An 11,487-nucleotide genomic window follows, 5' to 3' on the forward strand; every position below is an offset into this window, starting at 1 on the left:
TAAGCCGAGCTTGGGTTGACTCATATACTATTGGACATCATTACTATAAGCTCAAACTCGGCACGTGTATTTTTTCGAGCTTCATGTTTATATCGGGCTTATATTGAACAATTACATACTTTTTACAGATGTTGAGCCTAAAATAATAAATATATTATTTATTGAATCATTAACTTAATCTGTCGGACTTTATTCGGGTGGTTTAATAAAATAGTTTAAACTCGGCCTTCTTCATATATAGTTAGTTGGGTTCGATTTAAATAAAATCGGACCGAACAATTTGATTTTAAGTAGACCCGACTCAATTGTCAGTCCTATTAATAATTTACTGTTTCCATCAATCCACGAATACAATATGAAGTTACAAAAGAATAACAAATTAAACTGAACACATATCTCGTTCGATAACTTATATTACGAAATTCTGCTTAATTCGTACAAAGAATAACAAAATATGCACTACAAATTAAACTACTCGAGCTTTGTTCGTGTTCGTCACGATTAAAGTGCAACTTTCGAAAATTCGATGAAAAATTCAAATAAATTTGAACAAACATATGTTCGGCTCGTTTAAACGACTAGTTTATTTACAGGACTAGTTTAAAATATAAAAAAAACAGCTAATAAAGGAATTTTCATTAAAAAATTTCCATTTTAGAGAGAATTCAAATAAAAACAAAAATAAAAACAAAGACAAAATGTGACTTATAAATTACATATACAAAATGAAAAATCCAGCTTTTTCCAACCCAAAAGAATACAAAAATTCAATTACGTGTGGTCTGTACAAAATCTCCGCCAAACCCCCAGTAGCGGAAAAGACGAAAATACCCACAAAGAAATAACATGCAACCAATGCAATTACAAATTGACAATCGATCACAGCTGAAACTACAAAACCCCACACACACACTCATAGGTTTTTCCGCCCACCAAATACAAAATCCGCCTCTCTTCTGCAGATTTCTCACCCCCTTTTTAACTCCTCCGATTGTTAATCGAACCTTCCACATTAATTTCATGTAATGCGGACCAATTGATTTGCTTTCTGGAACCTAAAGTTTTGTAGTCAACCGTTAATTACAGGTATGATTTTCTCCCCCATTTTATTTTGCTTTGTTTTCTAGTTTCCCCAATTTTTTTGATGTTGATTTTTTGTTTTATTTGCTGTTATAGTGTTACTGTGTGTGTGTGTGTGTGTGAATTTTAAGTTTGCGGAAATTGTTCATTGATGTGCTGAGAAAATGTTCATAGGTTAGTTTACTGAAATTTTCCATAGGTCTGCTGAGAAAATGTTCGTGCACTTTGGTTTTGTGGTGTTTGTTCGGATTTATATTATTCACATTTTTTTGGTTAAGTATGGGTGTTTTATATGGCGTTTTCTTATTGGAGATGGTTTCTATTTGGTTCTGCGCTTAACCTTTTAGCTCTGTTATCATGAATGGGGTGGTTCTACTTGCTGAGAATGTGTTAGTATTTAGTCGAAAAATTCCTTGTTGAGAATGATGTGATCTAGAATGATATTTAACTAAATCTGTATTGAATTGATGGAAATTTGGAATACCTACAGAAGATTACTGGAATTGTTTTACCTTAGAGTTTCTTCTTCGGGCTTTTGTATTTTCATATTTTGACATCCCTCTAATTTAGTATTTTTAATGTTAAACGTCTGTGATTCTGTGATGTTATTTGATAGTAAGCCCTCATTTCTTTTGTTTTGTACTTCTTGGCAGTTTGAAAGATGGGTCCTTATTTGGTTGGTGTCATCATTCCAATTGTCTTCACGCTTCTAGTTCGTAACACGAAAAAGGCGAAAAAAAGAGGTGTGCTGGCTGATGTTGGAGGAGAACCTGGTTATGCGATAAGAAACTACAGGTTCACTTCACCTGTGGAATCAGCCTGGGTAGGGGTCACAACTCTTGCTGAGCTTTTTGAGCAGTCATGCAAAATACATTCCAACATGAATTTATTGGGGACTCGAAAGTTAATTGCCAGAGAAATGGAAGTATCTGATGGACGGTCCTTTGAGAAGCTTCATTTGGGCGATTATGAGTGGTTGAGTTACGGACAAGTGTTTGAAGCGGTGTGCAACTTTTCCTCAGGTTTAGTGCAACTTGGACATCAAAAGGGAGAACGTGCAGCAATCTTTGCTGATACCCGTGAAGAATGGTTCATTGCTTTGCAGGTATGTCCAATCTTGTTTTATTTGAAATTTTAATATCATAGATACATATCTGAAATGTAGCTATCTGAGGGTATTTTTATGCTGTAAGTTTAATATATGCTAATCACAAAATTGATAATGTTCTTTGAGGATGGTAACTTATAATGAGATAGTATAAATAACAAGGCTGAAAGCTCTGAGATTATTAACTCTATTTTTCTTTGATCAGGGTTGCTTCAGGCGCAATGTGACTGTCGTGACCATTTATGCATCCCTAGGTGAAGAGGCCCTGTGTCACTCATTTAACGAGGTCATATTCTCTCTTTCCACACACACACACACACACAAGCACGCAGTAGCATAGATTGAAAATCTCTTGCAAGTTACAAGCAACAAATTCTCTTCATAAATAAAAGGTGCCATTACAATGAGTATGTACTGACTTTCCATCTGTGAAGTTAGTGAAGTGTTATTTTCTAGCTTCTTACGATGTCACCCAAAGTCTAATAGCTTAAAACACCTAATGATATGACGCCATTACTTGCTTAGAGTTTTGCGACAATATTACATATCAACTGAGCAATGAGCGTATATTCATATAAATGCGTGTCTGAATTGCCATATGTTAAAACATCCAGGAATACCGTTTTCTCCATTCTCTTTTAATCTTCCTGTTTTTGATGACAAGTTCTAAAATAAGTTCCACTTTCTTCTTCAGACAGAGGTCACAACTGTGATTTGTGGATATAAGGAACTGAAGAAACTAGCAAACATAAGTGGGCAGCTTGACAGTGTCAAGCGTATAATATGCATGGATGATGAATTCCAGTCAGATGATTCACTGGTTTCTGGAAGCACCAACTGGACTATCACTTCCTTCTCGGACTTAGACAAACTGGGCCGAGAAAACCCTGTTGACCCAGATTTACCACTTTCGACTGATGTTGCTGTGATAATGTATACCAGTGGTAGTACTGGAATGCCCAAGGTTTGTATGACTTGCCTCTAACAAATTTCATTTTTCATAATTGGTGTGCAAAATTTTATTCTTCTGCAAACTCTCAAGTACATATCTCCAACCTTTTGAAATTGTGAAGTTGCATTATTGTACTTCCTCATCTAAGAAACATGTCATATTTGATAAGGTGTTTGCTAGAATCATGTATATTATATATTAGCATTCTATCTTCCTACACTTAAATGACTGTTTTTCTATGCTGTCGTTGTTTATTCACCAAAAAAAAAAACTGCATCATACACTATCAGTTTAAAACAAGTTTTGTTCCCTCGTATTGTATGCCTGAGAAGATGAATTGTCGACATATTGCCTTGTGTCTGTTAAAGCTGCAATTGAGTTTATTGATTTACGTTTCTTTTCATTTCACTCTTCTAGGGTGTGATGATGACACATGGCAATGTTTTGGCTACAGCATCTGCTGTGTTGACAATTGTTCCTGGACTAGGAAACCGCGATGTTTATTTAGCATACTTGCCACTGGCTCACATTCTTGAACTAGCAGCTGAGGTATAGTAGATTCTTTGAGTACTAGAATGAAATTGCTCCAATGGCAAATGTTGCATCCTTTAATTACTTATAGTGGTCCTTTTCTTATCCAAACCTTTTCAACTTTTGAGACACGCCCTTCTTTTTGTACTGTAGAATGTCATGGCAGCTACCGGAATTTCTATTGGATATGGATCTGCGTTGACTCTTACAGATACTTCAAATAAGATAAAGAGGGGAACAAAAGGGGACGCTACAGTATTACAGCCGACATTGATGGCAGCTGTCCCTGCTATTCTTGATCGTGTTCGGGATGGTGTGCGCAAAAAGGTCTAATATATCTCCTTTAAATTGACACTCAATTCCATTATTATTAGTAGTATTATTATTTTATTTTTATTGTTTATGATATTTTTTTGCTAAATCTAATGCATCTAAACTATACTGGATTTTTATTCAGATAGATGGTACTGGGGGGCTCCCAAAGAAACTATTTGATTTGGCATATGCTCGTCGAATGTCTGCAATAAATGGCAGTTGGTTCGGGGCATGGGGAATAGAGAGAATTTTATGGAACCTTCTGGTATTTAGAAAAGTCCGAGCAATTTTGGGTGGTCGTATTCGCTTCATACTATCAGGAGGCGCTCCTCTTTCTAGTGACACTCAAAGATTTATTAATATATGTCTTGGGTTAGTACAACTCCAAACTCAATGATCAAGGAAATTCTTATGGATATCATTGAATTATCCCATGAATCATATTATTGCTCATAGAATAATCTTTTATTATCACCTTAGTAATTCGACTCATCTATTACTATTTTCAGTGCTCCCATTGGGCAAGGGTATGGTCTTACCGAGACGTGTGCTGGTGGGACTTTTAGTGAATATGATGATACATCTGTTGGTCGTGTTGGTGCCCCACTGCCTTGCTCAGTCATCAAGGTAAATTTAATCCAGTTATAAATTCTTATCCCTGTTTGCAAAACTCTGCTAACTTAGAGTGTAATAATATGAAGTCTTGGATTTAGATTGTCACAAATTAGTTCACTTCATTTATTTTTGCAAAAAAATTAACCTCTTTTATCCATACAAGTTACAACACATGTGTCTTCCTGTTACAATATTCAATCGAACTCGTTCATAATCTACTCAAAACTACTCACCAGAGCGATGGTTATTAGGCTTTGTCAAGTAGCTGGTCTTGAAATTATGTGGATAAATGTATTTCTCTCAGTCTTCCACGATTGAAAATGTTAACTGCAATAATACTTTTTTTAAATTCCAGTTGATTGACTGGCCTGAAGGCGGATATTTAATTAGCGATTCTCCAAAGCCACGTGGAGAAATCCTTATTGGTGGACCGAACGTCACCCTTGGATATTTCAAAAACGAGGAGAAAACAACGGAAGTTTACAAGGTACTTATTTTTTTACACGATTATCCCAAGTTGTACTGTCCTACTATTGCATCTCTTGAATCAAAGCATGTGATTCAAGTCATACAAAATTTCATTCATCTGATTGCCTCGAAAAGGTCGACGAGAAAGGAATGAGATGGTTCTACTCTGGCGACATAGGGCAATTCCACGATGACGGTTGCCTTGAAATAATCGACCGTAAAAAGGACATAGTTAAACTCCAGCATGGAGAATACGTGTCACTCGGAAAGGTACAACAATTCTAGAAATATCCGGGAAAAAATACATTAGTTCAATCCAACTTTTTCGTCAGATACTGACATTTTTTTTCCGATGTAGGTGGAGGCTGCTCTAAGCGTTAGCCCGTATATAGACAATATAATGATGTATGCCGATTCTTTCCATAGTTACTGTGTGGCATTAGTGGTGGCTTCACAGTCCTCTTTGGAAGCCTGGGCTTCAAAGCAAGGAATCACATATTCCGATTTCTCGGAATTGTGCGAAAAGGAAGAGACTCTTAAGGAAGTCTCCACTTCATTGATCAAGGTACACATTATTAAACGATTTAACAATGCTTGCTATATCTTTAAAATGAATGTTTATTCAATATTTTAATTCGATTTCTGCTTATGATATATAGGCAGGAAAGGCTGCAAGATTGGAGAAGTTTGAGATACCGACGAAAATCAAAGTGATTTCGGAAGCATGGACACCCGAATCAGGGCTTGTAACTGCAGCTCTGAAACTGAAGAGAGAGGTCATTAGGAAAACCTTCTCAGATGATCTTGTGAAGCTCTATTCTTCTTGATAATATTTACCCCCCACCATCTTTTTTTGCTGAAGTGTGCAGATATTGTACTGTAATCTCGGGAACAACTTTTTTTTTTGCTGCATTTTCTCGCCATTTTCTCGTCATTTTCTCCTTTACTTATACCAACTACACTGTTATTGCTTTTTTGTTCTTTCATTTGAGGAATTTAATACTTGAGGTTGAGGGAAGAGTAAGGCTGGAATTATAACAATGTGGGCCTATGGTATACTATTTGGGCCTCCAAATGGGCCGAAATTGAAAATTTGGGTTAAGAAGAAAAATTGAAAATTTTAGTTAGTAAGATGTTCGAATCCTTGTATTAGATTAAATATTAAAAATTGTTAAAATCTGGTATTCAATATGATTTATTTATAACTACTGATTTATTGAATAGTAGCATTTAACTGTAAACTTCAATCGACTTTTATAGTGGCGACCGAAGGTGTGTAAGTCTTGACCGGCTCCAAATTATAGCTCTATATTTGGAGTTCGATCTTCAAATATGAAGTATTTAGCCGAGTATCGAGTGGCTTGATCCGAATTTACCTATGATTGATTAGCTGAAGATTGCAAATATTTATTTTTGTCAAGTGACAAATGGATAATACATTTTTAAAGCCAAAACTTTTTGTGAGTCTTGGTCTCACTTAAAAAATTGTAACGCATGTGCCCATAAATAATTTTTTGGGTAAAAGAAATCAAAAGAATGTTGAATTAGATACTCCAAAATCGTAATAAAGATCAAATCGTTGCAGTAAGAAGATACTATTATTTATTATTGTTATTTATTTATTTATTATATAGTAGTAGTAATAGATTAGTCAAAATGTAGCAGCAATGTAGAAATAGATGGCTATTTAATCACCAACTATATTTGTGCACATCACACTATAAATTGCTTAGGACCAATTCATTCCTATCAACCCTTTCAATCTCTCTCTCTCTCTCTCTCTCTCTCACACACACACACACACACACACACTACACAACATTCCTGCCAATTGCCACCCACCCACTCAAGAAACTCTGACAAGAACCCCCTGTCAGTCAAACCCTTCTTCAGTTTTCTTTCCTCTGTCAAAGCAAGGTCTAGCTCCATATATATATATATATATATATATATATATATATATATATATATATATATACATACATACCTCTCTCTCTCTCTCTCTCACACACACACACACTACACACACAAAGGAGAGAGGAGAGAGAGAGTAGGAAAAGTGTAAATGAATGAGTTGAGAGATGAGAGAAGAAGAGAGTGGTGTTATTTCCATCCCAAAGAATTAGTAGTAGGTGTTTGTGCCTTGTGCCTCAACGAAAGGCTCTTGTTACTTTTAGCTTCACAAAATCAACCCCAGACTAACGCCGTTTACACGGTCAAACCGAAAAGAGCCCTCCAAAAGATTCTTGCTCTCACAAATCTCCTCAGCCGTTTGGACTTCAAACGGCACAAAACTCAGCAGCTTCATTACAGTTCATCAACCAGCCCCGAAGGTACAATTTTTTCTAAATACCTTTTTTTTTTTTTTTGGAAATTAAATAGTAATTATCCCCACTTGCATGTGCTTTTTGACTTAATTGTGTATCAGCACATATAGTATTATTTATATAAATGGTTTTTGCATTGTTTTTAGTGAAAAAGAAAATAAAATAAAAAACATTGGATCAAGAGTTGTTGGATCTAACAGCAATATATATATATAATGGATAATTTATATATGTATACATAAAAATAAAAAAAGTAACTGAATAATGGGGAAAGTGCAGATTCATATATATCAATCAAGTTTGAAGAGAACGGAGTTGCATCATGGGACAAAGGTAAACTAATCTCCACAAGTTCACATGAAGACAAGAAGAAGATCAAGAGTAGTGTGGTGGAGCATGCGAAACCGGCGATGAGGTGGCGCAGGAGGATTGGCCACCTTTTCCAGGTCATCAGATGGAAGGGTTCCAGCAGTAGTACGTGCCACGTGGGCACAAAGGTAGACGCAGCATCAAATATGGTTAAGTATGGGTGGATAAGAACTCTCACAAAGAGGAGATCAACCTAAGAAATAATATAAATTAATGGCCTTTTGTATATGTATACACACCTTAACTTCTTTTTGTGGATAGAGAGTGATCAAATCTATCATATATGATTAAGATTAAATTGTACGTCTGAATTACGAAAATATCTCTCTTGTTTGCAGAATTACGAGATTATTTGTGTTCTTGATCTCTTTATCTTGAAGAAAAAGTAACCATGTTTCTCTTCAAGTGGATTTAGTTTCAAACATAAAACATGTTGTAATCCTTGCAATAAAATCATGGAGATATCTTTTGATTGTGTCAACCAATTTTCCCTTTATATAAAACCCCACAACTGCAGAATGCAATGTATGTGGAAAGAACTAATTAATAGTTGCCTTCAATTCATTTTTATTTTTATATATAAGCTTGCATAATAAAGTGCAGCAACTTTATTTTGCTTTCAACTCATTTATTAGTTATAAAGAGACCCTTTTTATTTTATTTTTAATTTTTGCATGCACAAGTCAAAAAAGCTTTAATAAGGCACATTGTTTTGTCACAAAAATTGAATAGTACCCATATGCATTTGCAAGACTTTTAGGACAAGATTTAAGGTTCATCATCTCTATATCTATTGCATTCACTTTCCCATCTCTTTTTTCCTTTACAAACAGTCCACATGCTTTTTTATCCATCCTTTTCTAGTCATTTGAATAGCTGCAAAACTTGTCTGTGGTTGCGTAAAATTCATCGATAAAATCGTTTCGTTTCAGTATAGCCAGAAGTAACATGGAAGAGAAATAAAAAAAACAGGAAATCGAGCACCAGCCTTATTCTTTTTCATCAAGATAAATAATAATACATTAGTTCCGTAACTCGATTACAACACTCGAAATAACGGATTTTTTTTAATACCACATAACTGCATTTCTCAACCACAAACATAAAATTCAATTAATTTCACTCCATCAACACATATGATCACTTCATTCAAAAAATAATAGCACACTGAAAAGAACGAAGTAAACGAGAGAGAGAGAGAGAGAGAATGTACAGTCATCAGAGTAGACAATCATAAGACGAGAGGAGTACCGAAACCAGATTGAGACGGTTGCAAAGAGCGAATCATAATATCGTACTTTCTCTTATTGGAAATTCCACTTCTAGAGGGTGAGCTTCGTGCATCAGTCATAAGAGGGTAAGAAGATGCATTATCGTTGTCACGAGCACTTCCGATGTGGTTCCCACAATTCCGGCAGAGAAGTTTCGTTTTCCGTTGGAGAAAACCCCAAGAGAGCTTGGTAATGAAGTAGGGCAGACAGGTAGACTCTTCGACCTGATTGAATCTGCTCTCGTCGATGGAGAAGAAAGAAATGACGCCTTTCTTCACAGATTTCCCGTATTTTGAACCGATGATCGACATGTTTCGGCTGGATGAGTTCAGGTTCAGATCATATCCACAAGAACCACAGCTGCATGAACAAAAATAGTTATGTAACTGCAAATGAACGCAATACAGTGGATGGTCAACAATACGACCAAAGAACATGAACAGAACAAGTAAATAGGCTTTCGACTCCGAAAAAAAATGTAAAATAATTAGACATAGATATCTCCTTCTGTCGACCAAAATTTGATCAAACTAAATTTAAAGAACAAATAAATGTTGGAAAACGGTAAGCAAGCTTGTTAGAGACAAAATTATCGTTGCAGTTTGCAGCAGTTTTGCTAACTTGTGCTGTCTTCAAGTATATTTCTCCTTGTCTTTGTTTGCTCTCGTCCCAATCCCAAATGATCCCCAAACAAGGCTCATCGAAATCTTTAAAGTTTCACTCATACTGGTGATACCTCGGAAGTATGCACAAAATATGATGGAGCTTCAGCTCTGCAGAAAATTACCTCTCGAATTCGTTAGAACTTGGCATATTCCACTAAAGCAAACAACATTTGCATTGTCCCAACAATTGAATCTGAATATGACTTGTTCTTTGATCTCAATCCGAAAGAATTCGACACTTGCTTGCATGATATGTACGAGTAACTGATTTTGCAACATCTTAGATGAGTTTGGAGCACAGATAATGGAATACTGATCTTAATATACGACATGCTCACAAGCTCATATTAACCTTCTTAATGCTTCCAACCAATCCTCATTTAGTGCATAGCCTTTACTATTAGGGTAAACGAACTAGGGTGCAAATCCTGCCCCTCCCCTAAGTTTTGATTTGTAAGAAGAATTGATTTTTTACGACAAAAAATAAAATAAAATTACTACGGCGAAAAATTACCCTACGGAAATGAGAGATCGTTGCCTGAAGTTACAGTGGCTACTATCTATACGCTGACCCAACACACTCGAGCTTTAACGAAATTCTCCCGTAACCAAATTTCCTACGATATAAGAATAAGCATTTCCTTTGAAATCCGATTCTAGAACAATAAATGCTCGATATGCAAACCCAAGTCCACTTCTTGGCACACATTTGAAGGTAAAAAAAGAACAATTTTTTTTCACATTTAAACTGAATACTCAGATTTCATAAGACAGATCTAATAAGCTTCAAAATATCATAAACCTCAACCAAAACCTATGAGGCTTGTAAATTCAATTTCATTTAAATCACAAATTCAATTACGGCAGCAATATTCATATACAAACAAGCCCAATCTATGAATTTTGCTTACAAATCGACGTGACAGTGGAATCGAAATCAAAATTCAGGACCAAAACAATAGCAATTTGAGAAAAAAAAAAATCGAAATAACTGCAGCCACCATTAATCACCTGTAAGTGACATCTCGCTGAGAAGATGCGAAGGGCGATGAGTACTGATGTTTCATAGAATGCCCATTCGATGTCTCCATGAAATGTAATCTTCAGGCGGCGGCGGAGAAACCGAACGGCGGTGGAGGCAAATTAAGCTACAGTGTCGGCGACAAAACGGCGTCGATCACAACGAATCCGGTGTGGGATTCTCCACTGGAATTATTTTGCAGTTTGGGCCAAAACACGCTTTAAACAAGTGTGTATTGTTGAAAGAGTGTTTTTAAAAGAGCGATTAATGTATGCGGAGCAAGTAATTGCAGGGAAGGGAACCGGAGAGGAGGGGGGCTCTTGTTTGACTAGGGAATGTCTATGATGCTGTCTACCTCAATTTCGGTAAATTACTTTTGGCCCCCCTTAAATTGCGAAAATTAACATGGGATTGGACTATAAGCCAATGGCTATCGTCCACGTGGATTCAGGAATGATTCTCATAATATGTAGAAATTTAATTTTGTAATTGACCCTCACGTCTTCTTTTATTTATTTATTATTATTACAAGTAAATGAATGCTTTTACTTTATTTATTTTTTAAATAATAAATACTACAAATTGGAAATTTTTATGATATTCTGAGAAAATATCTGTTTTTATCTACAAGTTTGCATCGATTCCACATTTTGTCCCCGTGTTTACAGAAAGCACACTTGGTCCTTCATGTTTCAATAATTTAACACTTTTGGTCATTTTCAGTAATTTACCATTACTCCGTCCATTAAGGTGGTGATGAGCATA

At 35.7% G+C, this 11,487-nt stretch overlaps 3 protein-coding genes across 3 annotated transcripts; 2 read left to right on the forward strand and 1 right to left on the reverse strand.

Moving 5' to 3' along the window:
- Window positions 1–661: 661 nt before the first annotated feature.
- On the forward strand, window positions 662–6,087 carry LACS9 (long chain acyl-CoA synthetase 9). Its single transcript, XM_012999472.2, has 12 exons — window positions 662–1,086; window positions 1,734–2,185; window positions 2,394–2,474; window positions 2,883–3,152; window positions 3,558–3,689; window positions 3,825–3,998; window positions 4,129–4,358; window positions 4,496–4,613; window positions 4,957–5,088; window positions 5,205–5,339; window positions 5,428–5,634; window positions 5,729–6,087. Exons 2-12 carry the CDS (start codon window positions 1,742–1,744, stop codon window positions 5,894–5,896), a joined length of 2,091 nt encoding a protein of 696 aa, XP_012854926.1. The 5' UTR covers window positions 662–1,086; window positions 1,734–1,741; the 3' UTR covers window positions 5,897–6,087.
- A 966-nt stretch (window positions 6,088–7,053) lies between these two features.
- Window positions 7,054–8,246, forward strand: LOC105974469 (uncharacterized). The gene is made up of 2 exons (XM_012999576.2): window positions 7,054–7,402; window positions 7,676–8,246. Exons 1-2 carry the CDS (start codon window positions 7,135–7,137, stop codon window positions 7,960–7,962), a joined length of 555 nt encoding a protein of 184 aa, XP_012855030.1. The 5' UTR covers window positions 7,054–7,134; the 3' UTR covers window positions 7,963–8,246.
- Window positions 8,247–8,732: 486 nt separating this feature from the next.
- On the reverse strand, window positions 8,733–10,963 carry LOC105974470 (uncharacterized protein At4g08330, chloroplastic). The gene is made up of 2 exons (XM_012999577.2): window positions 10,713–10,963; window positions 8,733–9,396 (listed from the first exon to the last, which is right to left on the reverse strand). Exons 1-2 carry the CDS (start codon window positions 10,790–10,792, stop codon window positions 8,997–8,999), a joined length of 480 nt encoding a protein of 159 aa, XP_012855031.1. The 5' UTR covers window positions 10,793–10,963; the 3' UTR covers window positions 8,733–8,996.
- Window positions 10,964–11,487: the final 524 nt, after the last annotated feature.

This window comes from Erythranthe guttata, chromosome 3 (assembly GCF_056151865.1).
Source record: "Erythranthe guttata isolate IM_541 chromosome 3, IM_541, whole genome shotgun sequence".
Taxonomy (NCBI): domain Eukaryota; kingdom Viridiplantae; phylum Streptophyta; class Magnoliopsida; order Lamiales; family Phrymaceae; genus Erythranthe; species Erythranthe guttata.

Coding starts and splice junctions, on each gene's coding strand:
- LACS9 (XM_012999472.2), top strand. CDS start 1,742: ATGGGTCCTTATTTGGTTGGTGTCATCATTCCAATTGTCTTCACGCTT. Junction 2,475..2,882: donor TGTGTCACTCATTTAACGAG/GTCATATTCTCT, acceptor TTTCTTCTTCAG/ACAGAGGTCACAACTGTGAT. Junction 3,999..4,128: donor GGGATGGTGTGCGCAAAAAG/GTCTAATATATC, acceptor ATTTTTATTCAG/ATAGATGGTACTGGGGGGCT.
- LOC105974469 (XM_012999576.2), top strand. CDS start 7,135: ATGAATGAGTTGAGAGATGAGAGAAGAAGAGAGTGGTGTTATTTCCAT. Junction 7,403..7,675: donor TTCATCAACCAGCCCCGAAG/GTACAATTTTTT, acceptor GGGAAAGTGCAG/ATTCATATATATCAATCAAG.
- LOC105974470 (XM_012999577.2), bottom strand. CDS start 10,792: ATGGAGACATCGAATGGGCATTCTATGAAACATCAGTACTCATCGCCC. Junction 9,397..10,712: donor CAGCGAGATGTCACTTACAG/GTGATTAATGGT, acceptor TTGTTCATGCAG/CTGTGGTTCTTGTGGATATG.